Source organism: Haliotis cracherodii, unplaced genomic scaffold, assembly GCF_022045235.1.
Source record: "Haliotis cracherodii isolate W230 unplaced genomic scaffold, xgHalCrac1.p SCAF_3, whole genome shotgun sequence".
Taxonomy (NCBI): domain Eukaryota; kingdom Metazoa; phylum Mollusca; class Gastropoda; order Lepetellida; family Haliotidae; genus Haliotis; species Haliotis cracherodii.
The window spans coordinates 27,619,736-27,638,237 of NW_027266286.1; the positions used below are offsets into that span (position 1 = coordinate 27,619,736).

An 18,502-nucleotide genomic window follows, 5' to 3' on the forward strand; every position below is an offset into this window, starting at 1 on the left:
TGTTCCATATCCTAAAATAATCACAGACTGTGAAACATTGGACGTATTGGCCACTGCACTCTGACATCTGTCAGTTTTCAGCGTGCCAATACCCCATACCCTTCCTGTCCTACACTAACTACACAATAGCTGGATTCTGTCTTGACATAAACCTATTCTAACCCGGATCTTCACGTGTTTCTATTTCAGACCACGCACAGTTAAGTAAAAGATATATCAGTGCCACAAATCTAAAAGATGCAAGTAATGGTGTTTATAACGACTGCCTGGCAGTTTATGTAACTCGCAATGCAGCATGCTTCCAAACATATACACCTGTTAATGTCAATATTTTGTTTTTGTAGTTCCATCACCGCCAAAGGGGTTTAGGGCCTTTGTGAACAGCTCGTTAAGTGTGACCCTGGCCTGGACCCCAGCCGTCCACCAGGACGGACCCACTACCTACTACATTACAATAGGGGAAGAGACCAGCCTGAACTCACATACCTTCCAAGACAAAGAGTATGTCACTGTCGGTGGTATGTCTTTTTAATGTACGATTGTAGTTTGTTCTTATCATGAAATGACAAGACATGTCAGTGTGTAAATAATGTATACAGTTTCCTCAAGTAACATTACCACATACTTGCAGCTTGTAGGGTTGTTTTTCTAAAGTTTCTAAAAAATGACAGAACATTTATCGTTGATACAAACATTAAATGAGTCACTGTCCCAGTTACTCTAAATCTCTATATGAGCATTTTATTTGTATTTTTGAATGATGTTGTGATTACCATAGGGACCCCGGTTATTGCCACGTGTAATTCAATTATAAGTAGCAGTTGTAAAGAAGAAATGTCTTAGTTAGCGTACATGTAGTTACGACTAATCTATTGCTTGATTACTTTTACCCCGAAGAATATAACCAGGTTCATGAGTCAGGAATGTTGTATAAGTACTGTTATTGTATGTCTAAATGATATGAACACAACAATGAACTAGAATTAACAAGTGGTCAACAAATAGAAAGTCTTGGTTTTGCACATTTGGTTTTATTTCAACATTACGTCCATGTACACATCGGAAGTTACAAGAAAACGCATGTATAATTTCACTTCGGATTGAATCGACTCTGCACAGCATCTAAAGATTTAAGTAATAACACTGTCCTGCTATACAACTTATAGCACAACCCTTGCACCAACATTTATGAGATTCTTAGTCCAGATTAGGTGAGGGGTTGCTACCTCATGATCAGAATCCGGTACACATGCGAGCTTCCTGATACAATTGAAGAGGAAATGCATTATATTGTTAAGATCCTACACTGAGGGGTGTGTAATTCAGTCGCCTCAAACATGCAAACATTTCATTTTGTTTGTCCACATACCTGTCTAGACATAGGTGAGGTGCCGAATTGGTATACAAAATGACGAGGGCGAAAGCTCAGACATACTTTAGTTCGATTCTATTATTGCCTGTTTTGTCGTATAATATTTTTATAAATACTTTGTTTCAGAAATTAATGTTAAAATGGAAAATAATGACCTTATACTTGACATCGAGTTTTGAAGGATGGTTGCTCACTCACCACCAACAATATTGTGATGGAAGTGAAAGTTAATGTGACTTCCTGAAATCCTACAGCTAGCATCATGTAGCACATGTGACCCCCCAAAAGTGGGCAGATCTAGAGCACTCTTTGCAAATTGCCAGAAACATTGATTGGAATGCACTTGTGTCACGGAAGATGGAACCGCATCAGCAGATAGACGACTGGTGTTGATTAGGAAACCATGTAACTTGAGTAATTTGTAGGGACAAGTCTGATAGAATGTTACTAAATTTGACACTGACCCCACATCGGACCCCGCTGCAGCCAGAACATTGTAATTTGTCTATCGTTGTGGCAACGCAGTGTGTTCACCGACATTTCTGACTGGGTGTTTGTGGTTGTGAACAGTTTCTTTTCATAATTTGTGAATTAAATGACTCGTGTCATTTAGATATATGTATGACAACCTCTCCGAAACCATAAACAATGACAAAGTAGTTATGATGTCCATTTACATGTGACAAATATCGCGTTCGGTTTTAATGCTGGGGCCTGTCAATCATCGATAATTTCCTTCCTGTCACCTGATGTTTGGATTATCTTCATTTACTGCGCTAATCTATGACTCTATAATGATACCTCTACCTATATTCGGTTTACCTTGTTCATGAAGTAGTTTGCAGCCATAACGTAAACGTAACTTAGCATGCATCAAAATGAACATTTTGTATTGAACATTTGTCATCATCATATACAACATATCTGGTCTTTGATAACTATGCGCGGGTAAGATTGATAAAGATTTTTCTACATTATGTTCATACCTTATTACACTTCAGGTTTCCATAATACATTCGTCTTGATTGAGGATCTCCGGAGTTACTGGAAGTACACCTTCAGCATCACAGTAGCTACACCAGTTGGCAATTCAAGTGTCGTGTCTCTGAACGAAGCTGTCAGGACAGACGAGTCAGGTTTGTTTTGTTTGTTTTAAACATATTCTCAACAACAAAAGTTCCTGTGACACCAATATTTTAGTGTATTTTTCAAACACGTAAAGTTTGGTTTTTAGTATTTTAGTACATGTATGGCATAAGGTCACAAAAACGCAACTGCTACAGAAAAGCATGCACCCCATGCACAAGTTGACTTTTATACAAGCCCTATGTATTTCAATGCATGAATGGGTATACAAACATGTGCGTCTACGGGATTCCATATGCATTGTTTAGCATCGTGCTGACAACGACCACTCAGTAAAACAACATAATTACGCAATTATTCAACATTACGAAATGCCACGCCTGTCCGACAATTAGCGTCTGCGGGCCATTGGCATGGTATGCTTGAAGCAGGATATTGTCAAAGTGATGTTGCAAGACAATTTAACACCATTTGGTGTTTATGGCAACGCTGGTAACAGACGAATGCAGTCAGAGACCATCCACGGAGTGGCAGGCCACGCGTAACCAATAATCGACAAGTGGATTCGAACAATACACCTACGAAATCGATTCCAGCCAGCAACAGTGACTGCAAGAAGCATCCCTGGCCTTCGACGAATATCTTCACAAACCGTAAGTCGTCGCCTAAGATGTGCAGGGATTGTCGCCAGAAGACCCACCAGACTTCCCATTTTGACAGGAAACCACCGTCAAGCACGCCTACAGTGGTGCAGACAGAGTCAGCGCTGTGCGGCCACGCAGTGGGGACAGTTCTATTCACCAACGAGTCTCGTTTTCACCTCAGCCACAGCGATGGACGGATTCGAGTGTACCGTCGAGGTGAACGTTACTTCAATCATTGTGTCATGGAAGAAGATGGATTCGGGGGCGGCACTATATAGAATGTGTGTGTGTGTGTGTGTGTGTGTATACACACGTACATATGATAACACTTACATATCACACATACATTTGTACATGTACATATATTTACACACATACACTAACATATACATACCCGTATACATTATGCTTACAGACAGAGGCAGAGGCAGACGTACCCATGTATTATTATACATGCATGCATCAAAATAATCACATATATTCCCTGTAATTAAAATCGCATCATCTACTATGATGCAACAACCCCTCTGTGTGACGAACTGAGCACATCTCCAAAGAAGTAGTGTCAGGTAAAGTTTGTAATCAACCACTAAGCGTCGAGGGTTCTAAATTATCGGTACGAGTGAGCAAAACATTGGGACCTGCATTTCCAACTTGTCTATGTCGAAATTAAATTGCCATCTTCCGAAAATAAATGAAAAAGGCCACGCCTTTTTGTTGTGAATACACTCAGTTGTTTCTTAACGTCACGACATCAACTCACATGAAAGGGGTACCATCGAAAGAATATTTGTGTTCTGTGTGGATGTTCTTTTGTTAAAATTTAAATCGAAATATCCGAATCGAGGTGAAGTAATGAAGCCGAGTCGCTTTAAAAAACCGACACCTGGTTTGCTCTAATATCCTGTCCCGCACTTCTATAAGTGATCTTAACGCACACAGTTGTGCTATCGGCATAAATATCTGATTTTAATGAGACTGACATGTTGTATGTCTGCAAGCACTAAATATATGTCGCAGGAAACATATAGTGTAAAACGTCTGTAAATGGCTAGAATGATTAACAGTTCGTGAACATAAATTAGAAATCAATGAACTTGAGAACAGACTTATTGACTGATTGATACTGTTTTGGTTTAAACATCACCTTTATCAGTATCTAGTTTTTCTTTCACACCTGTGGGTGAGAAACACATTTAAGATAACTGGTATCAAACATATGTGTGAGATCGAATTCCAGGCCCGTGATTGACAACTCCATGTTGATGACCTAAGGTCTGATTATGACGGACTACTGTCCTGATTGTAAGTAATTGAAAAGTTTCTCGTGCTTCAGTCAAATGTTCATCTACGTATGTGTTGAACGTTATGGGTTTTAGAGTGTAACCCCCCTGGAAGCCACAGCCACATAAATGTCCCTCCTCTTCAACCCTCACTTCGATGTGGAATACAATGTTCAAAAGTACACCAAACTAACTTCACAGTTTTGAATTCCCGCTTCTGTCGTTTTAGGCAAAGCAAAAATACTGAAAGTGACCTCTGAAAATACGGTACGTTGTAAATCTCGCTAAATCACCATTTGCGGCGTTATTAACTATGTGTTTAGAAATCTAAATATCGGATATTTACTCGAAGAATTGAATTTCAAACAAAGCATATTAGTGATCATGCAGGGTATCTGTTTTTCATCAAATGATAAATCTAAAACGTTGCCGATAAGCCTAGACATTTTTGGAAAACACGCAAACACAGGAAGAGTAGTTTCCGCCATATATGTTTACAAAGTCTGGTAATGAGAAGCCTATCAGCTCACGTATAATATTATTTCAAGCTCATCTGCGACACATACATCCCTGAATTTCTCATACATTTGAAAGTCAGGTGACATATGGTCTTTGCCACCAATGCTAATTATCAAGCGAAATCAAGCAAAATAAATTAGGTGTGGAAACGAACACTGTTGTCGGAAAAATGTACTTTTTGAAATATACTCTTAAAAAAAAAAGAAACTTGACACTGACTTTCAAAATGTAATAAAATGTGATTGTTTCAAAATAGGACACAGAAACCATAATTGAAACAGTGTTGGAAGATGAATGTACACAATGTTCAAAACATTAATCGTGTCACCTAGACAGACACACGTACACAATACAGTTAATGTCACAGGGGTACAGAAAATGTCAGTATCGGTTGTGCCCACCACGTGCATCAATCACCGCTTGACGCCGACGACCCATAGATGCAATCAAGTTGTCAATAACACGCTGTTGGATGTGCTGCTATTCATGCTGAAGTACATCAAGAAGCGCCGGAAATGTTTGGGGCGGTGATTCCTTTCGCGAACGCGTCGATCCAACTCGTCCCACAAATGCCCAATCGGGGACAAATCTGGTTACCGGGCAGGCCAAGGTAATGTCTGGATGTTGTTGTGCTGTAAGAAACCCTGACAAACACGTGCAATATGCGGTCGAGCGTCCGACTGTCCGACATGAATTAACGTTGACGTGAGGAAGAAAGTAAGGCTGTAGGATCAAGTCTCTGTAACGCACACCTGTCAATGCACCTGCCACATGCACGAGAGGCGTCCCACCACCGTGATGAATTCCGACCCATACCATGACACTCCCGCCGCCAAATGGGATAACCTGCTGCACACAGTTGGGGGCGTAACGTTCACCCCGACGTCTGTAGACACGTGCGCGCCCATCAGCACGTGTGAGAAGGAAACGGGACTCGTCAGTAAACAGTACATTTCTCCACCTTGCACGAGGGATCTGTGTGGTTGTAGACGTGGCTGTGGTAGTGCGGTCTCGTAGGTGTCGCAGCCGGATGTATCGATCTTGTGCTTGGGTTGTCACCCTTGTTCTTCCTGACCTTGGTCTATCGTCAACTCTGTTGGTGTTGTTGTATCGGGTCCGCAGTGCGGAGATTGTCTGTCTGGATACTCCAAAGTGCCTGGCCACTTCTTGCTGAGTTGCTCCAGCTTGTAATCTCCCAATGGGGTTGTTCCTTTGAGCTGCATTCAGTCTTGGCATTCTGTCACCGCCTCTACTGCCGTTATAAGGACTGTATGAACAGCCGTTGATGTGGATTTTTATACCGATTCAGGGGGGGGGGGGGGGGGGGGGGGCTGCATGCCTGAATGCAGGATCCTGTGCTGCGCGTATTTTACAGGCGGTTGCGTTTGGATGAAGCTGTACAATTAATCCCCAAACGCTACGTTTATGTGCTTTGCATGTGTTTTCGCGAATTATAGACACATCATCTTTCTGTTTGACTTATTTGGTTCTCATTTAATGTAATTACTTTAGAGATTTGGCAAAAATTGGTTTAACATCTGTGTCAAGTTTCTTTTTTTGAAAAGTATATAAACAAAGCAAAATTCAGATTTTACACTGTATCATTTTCTCTTATTTTTAAAGATCCATTTGTCTAATTATTGCATACAATGGCTCACGCGTTTGAGAATATTCATGGAAAGAGTATCGTAGCACAAATTATGGAATATTTTTACAAATATATACATTACAATGATCTGATAAATTTAACAGAAATCGTAAAGGTTCTTCTGTAACGTAATGACTGACGCAAAATCACGCACAACTAATTCTCTTGGTTGCGCTGGAAAACATAAAACAAATAGCAGGACTTAGATTGTCTGATTGTTTCTGATTACTTACATGACACATTAATGTATTAACGATTCCTCAATCAACGAAAATATATCGATCTCTATAAATCCCGCGTATTGTTGTCAGTGAATACGCCATTTTGTAAAAGTCGGTCACCGGTAGTGATGTCATGCGGATGTTGTACGTATTTGGAAAAAAAAAATTAGGAGACAAATATTAACTCGGGTGTGTATGAAACAGATTACTGCATTCGCGCCTGTCATATACCATTTATCTCACAACTCACTTTCGCTCGTTAGATACGATTTAAAACAACTGACATCTGACAGGCACTCATGTAGTAATATCTCTATATCACAGCTCGTCGTCGGCTACACGTGAATGACCACAGTGAGGCGGTGGTGTAAAATGTGAAGCATTCACCAAGAATTCAAATGCTTTCAAAAGATTCACCTGACAACTTGACCTCGGGGAGAAGGACAAATATAATAATCAAAATATTTGACTTCATTCAGACCCGTTGCCGTTTTCTAACGTATTTAGTGAGAAATCCTGGGTCTTTAAGTGAATCTGATTTTGCAATACACAAAGCAGGTGCATATCCTGTCGCACCTCAGTTCCTGTCATAATCCTATCAACTGATTTCGAACCCCAGATTCTCCCTCATTATATTCTAATTCCTGCTAAACCGTACAGGTGCTCGTGGGTTTTACCAAACTGTGACATGTACAATGTACCATTTCGGTCTTTCTTCCCTCACCAAGTTGAAATGCTGTCCAAAGTGACAAAGTCTTGCAGATCCGAATGTCCACAGCTTTTTAGCATAAATACTATTTTGAATTGTCTCATGATTAATACACATAGAATTTACTAATTTTAATAATTATGTTAACATTTTGCATAACTCGATGCACTTTCAATGAAACTGAAATAATTACAATCTGAATATAATTACATCACTTATTGAGGAAACAATTATTCAAGGGCAACCAAGACACCTGTTTTCCTTTAACGCACCGGTCCATCTTGATTATTTTGATAGGGATTTATAAACACGTGCTCACGATATAGTCGGAACCATATAATCGACTATGCTTTCAGCAGAGTTTATATTTTTACTGTTATAAATAAAGAGCGTTTTTCATTCATAGCTCCTGGAAAGGTAGAGAATCTTCACATCGATCAGATTCCAGACAACTTCACGAGGGTGGAAGTCTTCTTCTCTTGTCCCAAAGAAACAGAGAGACACGGCGACATTAAATATTACATACTGTTGTATGATGCTCAGGTATGTCGTAGTGATTGTAAAAATGAGCTGAGGAACATATTATATTACTATAATCAGAAAAGGCGTAGGTATGACGTATACGTTTACTTTTATCTCAATCCTGTCTTTGTCTGTAATTTTTATATACAGCTAGAGAAAGATTTATGAATAAAATGGATATTCTGTACAAGTAAATTTAAATTATATCACTGTGTGCGATTACTATTAGGTATGTCTTTTTGATGGTAAAAAATAATTACACTTTAAATATCAATGTGCAAAGGAACATATTGATATTTTGTTGTTTTTGACAGGTAAATTATACCCACAACGTGACAGAAAATCATCAAGGATTGAACATTTCAGCTCAACCTGAGTCGAACTGTAACTACTCACGGGTTGTACCCGTGACGGCTAATGTAAACTACATGTTCTCGGTGAGTTAGGGCGAACTGTGTCCTCCAGTTACCCCTTAATACTTTACACCCCCAAAGAACGTCCCGCTAAATACTTGTATCTTCCATGACACCATGACTGAACCACATTCAGTGACACTATATAGCGGGACACTATGCGACCATACTGCTGTACTTGCGTACTTGATAATTGCCCTATCACTTTTACATACGTTAAGTCTGGTGTAAGGTGTTTTCTACTGGCATTATATGATACTCAGGAAAATGTGTATCAGAAAAGGGTAGTATAATCGGGCTTGTACGATCGGCTCTGGATATTTATCATATATGTTTCTTGTAAACTGAACACTACATCCTCTTTCAATTACAGGTTGTAGCCCATGATTCGTATGCTGGGAATGAAACAACTGAATATCATTTCGCAAAAGTTGGGCGTACGTATGTTCGTAGTCACATACAATACTCGTAACTAGTATCGTACATGCAACTTTCATTTAAGTGTGAATTGTGACCGTTCAAAACACTGTCATTCGGTTGTACCAATACAATAGAAGTGTCGCCATGGTATAAATGTTTTAAAGACCATCCCTTCCATCTTTCAATGTATTTATGTTGAGTTCTATAGAGTATGTACTAGTATTCAAGTGCATCGTCCAAATGCCGTATTCATTGTTCAACAGAGCCAGGGAGTGTATCAGATTTCACGAGCACGTCCACCACCAGCAGCTCCATCAGTCTGTCGTGGAAGCCTCCCAGATTTCCCAATGGCTTCATCCTGGGGTATGTCCTGTATGTCCACACAGAAGACGGAGCGTGTCAGCAGGCTGTACACATTGTCTGTACTGACTGCCAGTCTCATGGAACCTTCAGAGTGAGTCCAGAAGAACAATCGTAGCCATGACTGGGTACCGTCTATGTCCGTGTTGTGGGTTACTGAGGCATATGCTCAGCCAAAACATATCCGAGTGTCCGGACATTTAATTATTGTCTTGTCCATAGGCCTAAGCGTGACCAAGGGTGACATTTTTTACATGACTCCACGTTCTACTGCATTCATGTCACACTATATAATAATCTATAGATAAGAACTAAATTAAACAAGTACGTACATTTGATATATAATGATATTTAGTAAAATTGGAAAACAAAGTGAAAAACATGATGATGATGGTGTAATACCATAGCTGGTATGTTAAGTCAATTATGTTGACTCTATAAAATTGAAACCAAGTTAGACACAAGTTAACCCTGATTTTCGAGTGTCGAGTTTGAAGCGAGAAGGCTCTTCATCACGCCGGCCTGGTCAAAGTGTATTATAATTACCAATTCATTTCGAATAAAAATGAGATTGAACTGTCTCCTTTACACTTTAAACTCTTCCTGGTATTTCCGTTACGTTGCTTTGCATATCACAAAGATATGTCTCTGCATGCACGAATTCTGCTAGCCTCGATCTAAAAGAATGTGCACGTTTACTGAAATGCTTAGCAGTGCCTGTGTTGCCATGTTCCAAAGCATACTTGGCATGGCGACCTTAGAACGTGTTTCTGGAGAATAATGGCTGTTACACTTTCGTTTTATCCAACGGCGACTGGTCACTTGATCAGGTAATTTGAGGCTTCAATGATGGAATGATGGTGTTGTTGACAGTCTCCATTCTGGCAACTTTCTCAGGGGTTGGGGCCGTAGTTGGGTCTGGCAGACCACACACAGGCGCTTCGTGAGCGTTACAAATTTCCGAAGGGTCAAAGAATACTTGATGTGTCATGCTTATGGCAATATTATCCTGTTTTAATTAAACGTCTCGCATTCACTTAGTGAAACTTTTGTCGTGCCCGTATTATTTTCATGGTGCATTTATTTAATTATTTACAGTACTTATATGTTTTACATGCTCTTATAACGAATACACATCCCTCCTGGCTTTGAACTGATGTCTCCTTAGCTAAAAGTCTATCGGACATGCAGTGGGGTAGCTTTGGGTTTAATCCTCGACACGTCACGCCCGGGTTCATTGCCAACATGGCGTATGCGTGACGCCCATCATTGATGTACCACACATATATTGATAGTGGTATCGATTTTAAGGGCATGTGTGTAATGATGATTTGGAAAGTGTAAATCCGCCAATTTGCCAACTCAACGTATTGTCCGAGTTCATGCTAACAAAAATGTTACATGTTTCTCTCGAATTGAAAGTTAGATAATAGTGGTATAGATATATCCCTTTTGGATACAAAATACAAATGTACATCTGAAATATTCAAATAGATGTATACGCAAAGCCAGATTTGTGTGAGGAAGGACAATACATTTATACGAGGAACCGTACAAGGTACTGAGCCAAAATTTTGTGGAGAGAACACATCTCATCTCAGTTATCAGTACATTGGAAAAGTCCAAGGTGAAGGTCAGCTACCATCAATAACGTGTATTTCACCCTTTGGAATCGATAGCGGTCTGAGATCTCCTGCCCATGGAAGAGACGAGTATGCGAATCACATCCTTTTGAATGGTAGCCCAATCGGCCTGCAATGCAAAAGCTAACTGCTGCAACGTCTGGGGTTGTGGTTGACGTCGGCGTAGCCGTCTATTCAATTCATCCCACAGGTGCTCTATCGGGTTAAGATCCGGGCCGCAGGTGGCGCAGGTGGCGCAGGTGGCGCAGTCGGATGTAGTGATCTTGGACGGGGGTGGTTATTCTTAGTCGTCCCGACCTTGGCCAATCACGTATTGACCCATGCTGTTGAAACAGATCCCATAGCCTTGTGATCGTACTGGGCTCTACATTGAAAAGCCTGACTTCAGCTGATCTGAATTCTCCTGCCAGCAAGCGTCCTATGACGTTGTTTCTTTGCACTTCTCTTAATCTTTGCATGTTGTTGAACTGTCACTGTTCTATTGACGCTGATGCCAGGCAGTCAAAATCCCTGCACTTTAATACCGTTCATAGTGCTGCTGCACGTGCAGTACGTGCAGCTCCAGGGTCCTTTGGTTAATGCACTGGGTGCGTTTTTTCCCGAATCGTATGTGTTTCCCGATTAATGGTTTGAATGTCCTTGTTGTGATCATTTAGAGCTGGGAAATTTGTCACTGACATTTTAACACATTAAACCTCTTCATTTTGCACCTCTTGACCCGCTTATTTTGCTTTTATGGTAAAAAAAATATCAGTTTCGCGTTTTTTAAGAGTATATTTATAACTCCGGTCTATTTGTCCATTGATTAGCAGTCCATATATTCACAATTTTCCTGACTATCAAGATTTCTTCCTTCGTTTTTGAATCATACATGTTATTGGCTTGTTCAGGTAGAGGATGGAAACTTCAGTATTTCCCGAAATATCAGTATACAAAGACCGGAAACGTCTCTCACCAACTATAACGTCACCTCCCTCTTGTCGTTCACTTACTACACCATCACCGCGGCTGCTGTCAATAACTTCAGCATCGGCATTAACACTTCCCTTGCTATACGGACAGACATTGATGGTAAACACCTTAAATATTTATTCAATTTCATTCACATTGTATACATTATTTTCACAACTGGGTGTGGGATGAAACCTTATGTCATTTTCGAATGGTAATAATTTTAAGTTCATTGGATGAACATTTTATAAATAAAATATGTATGATATCCATAACCACCCAACAAGGGTGATGACTTGACACATTAATGTCGTATGTGGTTGAATTAATGGTACTTTTCCATCCGACTAGATCCAGCGATGCCTGGAAATCTCTTTGTCACTGTGTTGAACGCATCGGCGGTGGAGGTTACTTGGACACCCCCAGTTCACAAGTCTGGACCGACGGATTACACCATCCTCGTACAGCAGGCTACAGGAAGACAATCTTCAACGTTCGAGAACATGGAAAACGTAACTGTAAACGGTATGATATATAAGGTCACAACACACCCAACAAATAACCACATTATAATTGATATATATTGACTTTTATTATATACTTCAGTGTCAAAAACTGAGTTTTCTGAAGTTCAGAAAAGTGATATTTTCGTTGCAGTGAAAGTAATTCCTGATATTTCACTGCAGTGAACAGTGAACGCTTTGACGAAACTATTGTCATACAATACTTGCCTACTCTTAAATTGTTCCCATTTATCGTAATTGTCAAGCCCGTACACAAACTGTTGACGTCCTTTTAACATTAGTTCCACATTGACAAACCACAATAATGACAGCTGGTCATTACAGAGTTAATATCACTTCTTGCCGTTTGTTATTCTCTTGAAAATGTTTCGTAGAAACTGTTAATTTCTCATTTAACTCGTCAATAGACACTGTTCGTTTCGCAAAGTGCCATTTTTGTTACTTGACCAGCGTGTATTCTCTCGCTTCCAAAAGCGGTCTCCTAGTTTTCAAGAATATTTTTGTTTAAGTTGATTTCATATATAATCATATCAGAATGTATGTTGAAGAATGTTCTTGACCCTGAGTATTTGTTCATACTTTTGTTTATATTTTGTAAGATTTTGCAAAGACGAAATTACTTTTTATGTTGCAAATACAAATGTGCGTACTTGTGTATATCTCTCTTGGGCTCTTTCCTTGTAACTATCTGACGTGTTTAACCCCTTGGATGCCACTGGGACATGTTTGCCCCTCCTCTTCAATCCTCACTTTAAAGTTTGATAAACCTAAAAATACATCATGCACACACATACACTTCTCAGTATTGATTTCTGCGGGGAATTTTCTGTTCTGTGATATCATTCGCAACATTACTGAGAACGACCTCTTAAAACGACCATCGCAAATATCACTGCTGTCAATCTTTCGATAAAACACCATCCACGGCGTTATTCTGTGTATATTTTGAAATCCAAATATTGAATATTTATTCAGAAAAAGCAATAACAAAAACAACATATTTGTGATCATAAGTATATGTTATTTTTACCAAACCACTAAAGATCATTGTGACACGTCGCCTGTAACCATTGAAACGTTCAGTATGTGAAAAAATAAATGAACACGATCAGCCATTGGTTAGTGTTCACAAAAGCATGTTTCAGATATGCCTATCACGTATCTTTCAAACTGAGCTGCAATCCATTCATCCCTGAATTACGCATTCATTTTGGCATCAAATGACATATTGTCTTTGTCACTAATTCAAATGGTCCACATGCAAGCAAGCGAAATCAGGTGAGGTGAGGTTAAATTGGGTTTTGCGTCGCGTTATTACACTCATATAGCGACGTGCTTGGTCGTGTGTGTGTAGCTGCTTGTACGAGTCCGGACTTATGCCGGATTTACAGTGCCAGCCCACTGAGATACCATGCCACAGTTAAACATTGATTCCTAACTAACTCCTCGTGGACCAGTCCTTGTTTCATCCCCTTAATGCCGAGTGCCAGGCAGGGTAACAACAATTGTTAAAAAGTAAATAAAACAACGTGACATCTCAGACAATTACATACATGTGTCCTGATAATTCCTTTCAAGAGGTGCTTTTTCCGCATCTTTCATTGTGTAATTCTGAAACAGGATGACAAGAAACAACCATGTAGTAATGAAGACATTCATGTCCAATATTGAAAAAATATTCGCTTGTTGTGAAATATTCTGAATATTTGATATATGTAATATTGATGCCCCTCCTACTCAATTTGTGAAGCACATTTCTGGTGTCCCCCGCCGTGATATTGCTGGAATATTGCTAAAAGCGGTGTAAAACCATACTCACTCACTCTTGTCCAATTATGAGACACGATACACGATCTAAGCTGTTATCTGTTTAAGAGACATTATTTACATGATAAAAACAGTTTTGTTTTGTTGTGCCTGAGAAAAGCGAAATGTTTGTGGGATCTTTCATACTGTGAAGAAAAATTAGGTTTGATATACATTTATCAATATAACAATGTTAACAATAAAACAAGCAATGATGTCAAACAAAAAGAATGTCAATTTATATGTACTTCATTTCATTTGATGATAAGGCGAATACGTCATAAATTGAATCAGGTAAATGGTAGAATCTAAGGATTAATTCACATGTTAGATGGGGCCACCCATTTCGCTATTTATACCTTTTTAATTAGAATAATTTTATCATTTCGTATAATTTGTGATATACTGAAACGTATACGGTTTCAATATCGATACTTGTGTTGGACTTTTAAAAAGTCGTTCCTCGTGAATAAAACAATGTGAAAAGATATTGTCGTGATACATATCAACTTCTTACAAAGCGGCTTGAGCTGCAATGGATAAGTCCTATGCATAGCGGAGTTATGCCCATTCTCTTTATGCCCGTGTATTCCTCTCTGCCGTCTTTTGACGTAACAGAAGAAGTTCTATTATAGTCATATATGTCAAGCTACTCTTAATGTATAATGTTATTTATCATCCAAAACTGGCTCCCAAAGGAGATATCGCTTGGATTAGTTCAAGCGATATCTACACTGTAGATATCGCTGCAATGAAATTACATCACAATGCTTTGCAGACCTTTGTGACGTCACTGGATACCATGACGTCACAATCAATTGACATCACTAATGGCTCTGCTACTGAAGCTGTTAGCAGTACTTTTTACACTGAAGTCACTGCTAATTACTGTCTACAAATTGAAAAAGTTGGAACAATGATGTTGGATGATAAATAAAATCTCACCCTCGTGTGTTTTGATATCAAATATATCAACACTCGTTGATAAAAGTGGAAACATTCCGAGACTTGTGTTGATATATTTCATATCAAAAGACACTCGGGTGAGATTTTCTATATGTAAGCATACAAAGCCATTTGATATAATTTCGTGTCGTTCAGATATAAGGCAGTATTTTCTTCGCTCACGTTTCCCTAAAGCTGAAAATAGGTGCTTGTTATATTATAACGGCACATGCCATTATAACAGGAACATCGACCTCAAATGATTTTAACGAAAAGAGTCGTATTTGTAATCTTGTATACAGTTTGTGCGAAGAATTACCGTGAAAGGAGTATTTGTAGGGAAACATAAACGCATGATATAATTTTGGGGTTACTTATTATTTTGGGGTGGTGGGAAGCCTTGTGGTTAAAGCATTAGCTCGCCATACCAAATACAGGGCACGATTCCCTAAACATACGTAGGTTCAAAGTGTCGAGACCATTTCCGCTATGAGCACCAGTAACACTTTTCATGAACACAAAATAATAATGAGACATGTTCTTTTCACACCAAAATGAAATCTTCCAATTAGTGTGTTCGAATTCTGTCCTTCAGGTTACAATTCTTCTGAAAGAACCATTGGTGGTCTATGGAGCTCGTGGAGGTACAAGTTCAGCATTATAGCTAGTACATATAAAGGAGGTTCCCGTCCTATGGTCTCAGAAAGATACATAACCACCCAAGAATCTGGTAAGGGTTGTTATGCTCATATTGATACAATACATTGTCATAATCTTCTTTGAAAATCTTCATATTGTTCTTTTGAAAAACGTCTTGCAAATATGTTGAAGTACTCCTTGGTGTATTCGGGTAGAGACTTCTTAATGTCTTTAATACGTACATACTAGTAATCCAATTTATTATTTCATAACATCATAACAGAACCTTGTGAAGTACAGAATTTGAGCGTTTCGTCGGTTCCTGGCAACTTTACGGCTGTAAACCTCACCTGGGACTGTCCCAAGGAAAGAGAAAGGAACGGATTTATCAAGAATTACACCATACAGTATTCCGGTCCGGTATGGTACCATTATGTTAACAAAATACAAACAGCAACAGAAGTGGTATTCTCCTCAGTCTTGTAAAATGGTTCTATCCGATCGTCAAGCAATTGGTTCAAATTGGCAAGAACTGAATTTGGCATTCGCCAAGGGGTACCAATCAAGGTATGAAAATTTGTTTGTGCCAGTATACACGTACAAACTACATATCGCTTAATTCAGATTATTTGTTATGAACAAAAATATTTTTATAAATCATTCTTATCTTTTAGTCATGACGATATACAATGAATTGCCAGACTAAAGCGTTCTCACGATATATTTGTCTAAGATTCACACATGCAACGTCTTCCCCTGTACATGTGAATGGTATTATCTTTCAAATGCGAGTGCAGGTGTAGCGTTCAAGCGTATGTGTTATTCACGTAAGTTATGAGGAAAACTCGCATATATTCCTTTCAATACGATCCTGACAAGTTGAGTTTATTACATTTGGAAATATTATTTATTTTATTTGGCTTACCTTCGAATTCAATCCGTATTGTTTATTCCAAACATTTCCGAAAATGGTCCAAAGAAAGGCAGAGTACATTAAGCGATACGAAACAATTTCTAGTAAAGTTTGTCTTGGTGAAGGGAAGGAAAACTGTGTATTCAATGAAGTATTATGCTTCATTTTAGTATTACCCTTTGCGTGTGTTATAATTCAGTCATGGGTCTAAAGTCATATTGAATGTGTATTAACTAAGCTCCAGGAAATCTTAATCAGCCATAACAATGCTACGTTGATCTCTAGGGAGCAGTACATATGGTTTATGGTCCGTATGAACCTGAGGATCCGTGTAATGCTACACATACAGCCATATTACCAGTACGACCAGAACACAACTACACATTCAATGTACGTATTAAGTAATTGTCACAGTGATCTATTTACTGTTCGACAGAAAGGATGGGACAAAGGGATTAACACCATGCTTTAAATAGCACATATTTAATCGAAATATTTCGGCTCATCGTTGTTTTCAGCATGTTTGTATCAAGTGTTGCATTGAGGTGTGCTGATAGGGCAGCATTGAAATGAAACAATAGATCTTATGACATCGTAATTTTTAATTGTTAATATTTATGTGGAGCTAGAGCCAATTTTGTTTCACGATAATTTTAATCTCAACAAAAATGTACACCGTACATCAACAACTTCAAATATATTAAATAGTTTCGTTGGTTTGAGTCCCAAACTTAATTAAACATCTGTTATGCTGAAATGTATTGCATTCGCAGAGTGGAAAGTGGTATATCATCTATACACATACACGAATTAGCGAAGGTAAACTTCCTGTAACGGCATGGTATGTACTATGTCCCTCTTAGTCGGAAATGACATTCAAGGTCAATGAATAATAACATGTTTATCCTCAAGTAGCTTGTTTGCTTCATATTATTAAGATGTTTGAAGCAGTTATTAGTAGGGCAACGTTCGCAAGGTGATTTTATCAAGCATAAGCTAGGCAGGCTTTCAAAGTCAAATAGCCACCATTGGACCTTGCGGATGATTTGTTTTGGTATTTTAGCCAGAACATGTTCCTTTAGAAAGGTTATCTCACTGGGTGAGAAACAAACCATAAACCATAACCATAAACCATAAACCACAATTGATATCCGTATTTATGTTGACATGGTTGTTTGAAGCAGCACTATTTCTATTTCTACTTTCTCATTCCAGCGTTCAGTTTCACGAAGTAATGTTTGTTTTCTTTTAAAAAGGTTTTCGCTAATGCAATGTACACAGGCAAAACGAAACAGTCAAACGTGTTCCCTGCTCGTGCTGGTAGTAAGTATAAATGTTTTTAGCTGATCAATTTGGAGAGTCGCTTGCATATACAATAACATCCTGAACATGAAATGACACCGCAGGGTTCAGGCGTGTAATGTATTCAATGTAAAACGTAATTTATACATGTAAATAAAATAATGTCTCTATAATAGAACCCTATTAATCCTCCGAGTCGTGTAATATATTCAAACGAGTATTTACAAAAAAATGATATGATATAATACGGATCATATTGCATAGCTTAGAAAATTAATACCTAATGCATTAATATTTCTGTGTTTTTTCGTTAACAGAACCCCTGACAAAGACTTCAAAAGAAATATTCATCAGCACAGCAGCTCAAAGCAAAGACGTTGCCACAGACACATCTTTTACTGTCTCGTTTGATTCAACAGCACTTCTCGACGGTACTAATGGGAAAATTATTGAAGCTGGAATTCTTGTCATGAAGAAAAATGGTAAACTAAATAATCTATTAGTCTCAATTACCAGAGGGATTGTTGTTTATTGACGTTATGATTTTATCTTATGACACCCCAAGTAAAGGCTTAACTTCAG

General features: G+C 38.7%; 1 protein-coding gene across 1 annotated transcript in view; it reads left to right on the plus strand.

The window, feature by feature from the left end:
- The window catches only part of LOC139475330 (phosphatidylinositol phosphatase PTPRQ-like), a 96,642-nt gene that overhangs the window by 73,720 nt on the left and 4,420 nt on the right, over positions 1 to 18,502 (plus strand). Inside the window, exons 5-17 of the mRNA XM_071258555.1 lie at positions 345 to 518; positions 2,374 to 2,508; positions 7,889 to 8,025; positions 8,319 to 8,441; positions 8,791 to 8,854; positions 9,101 to 9,291; positions 11,731 to 11,911; positions 12,143 to 12,316; positions 15,662 to 15,796; positions 15,989 to 16,125; positions 16,904 to 17,008; positions 17,875 to 17,941; positions 18,238 to 18,402. Of these exons, the coding sequence (XP_071114656.1) occupies positions 345 to 518; positions 2,374 to 2,508; positions 7,889 to 8,025; positions 8,319 to 8,441; positions 8,791 to 8,854; positions 9,101 to 9,291; positions 11,731 to 11,911; positions 12,143 to 12,316; positions 15,662 to 15,796; positions 15,989 to 16,125; positions 16,904 to 17,008; positions 17,875 to 17,941; positions 18,238 to 18,402 (1,788 nt within the window). The remainder of the gene's footprint in view (positions 1 to 344; positions 519 to 2,373; positions 2,509 to 7,888; positions 8,026 to 8,318; positions 8,442 to 8,790; positions 8,855 to 9,100; positions 9,292 to 11,730; positions 11,912 to 12,142; positions 12,317 to 15,661; positions 15,797 to 15,988; positions 16,126 to 16,903; positions 17,009 to 17,874; positions 17,942 to 18,237; positions 18,403 to 18,502) is intronic.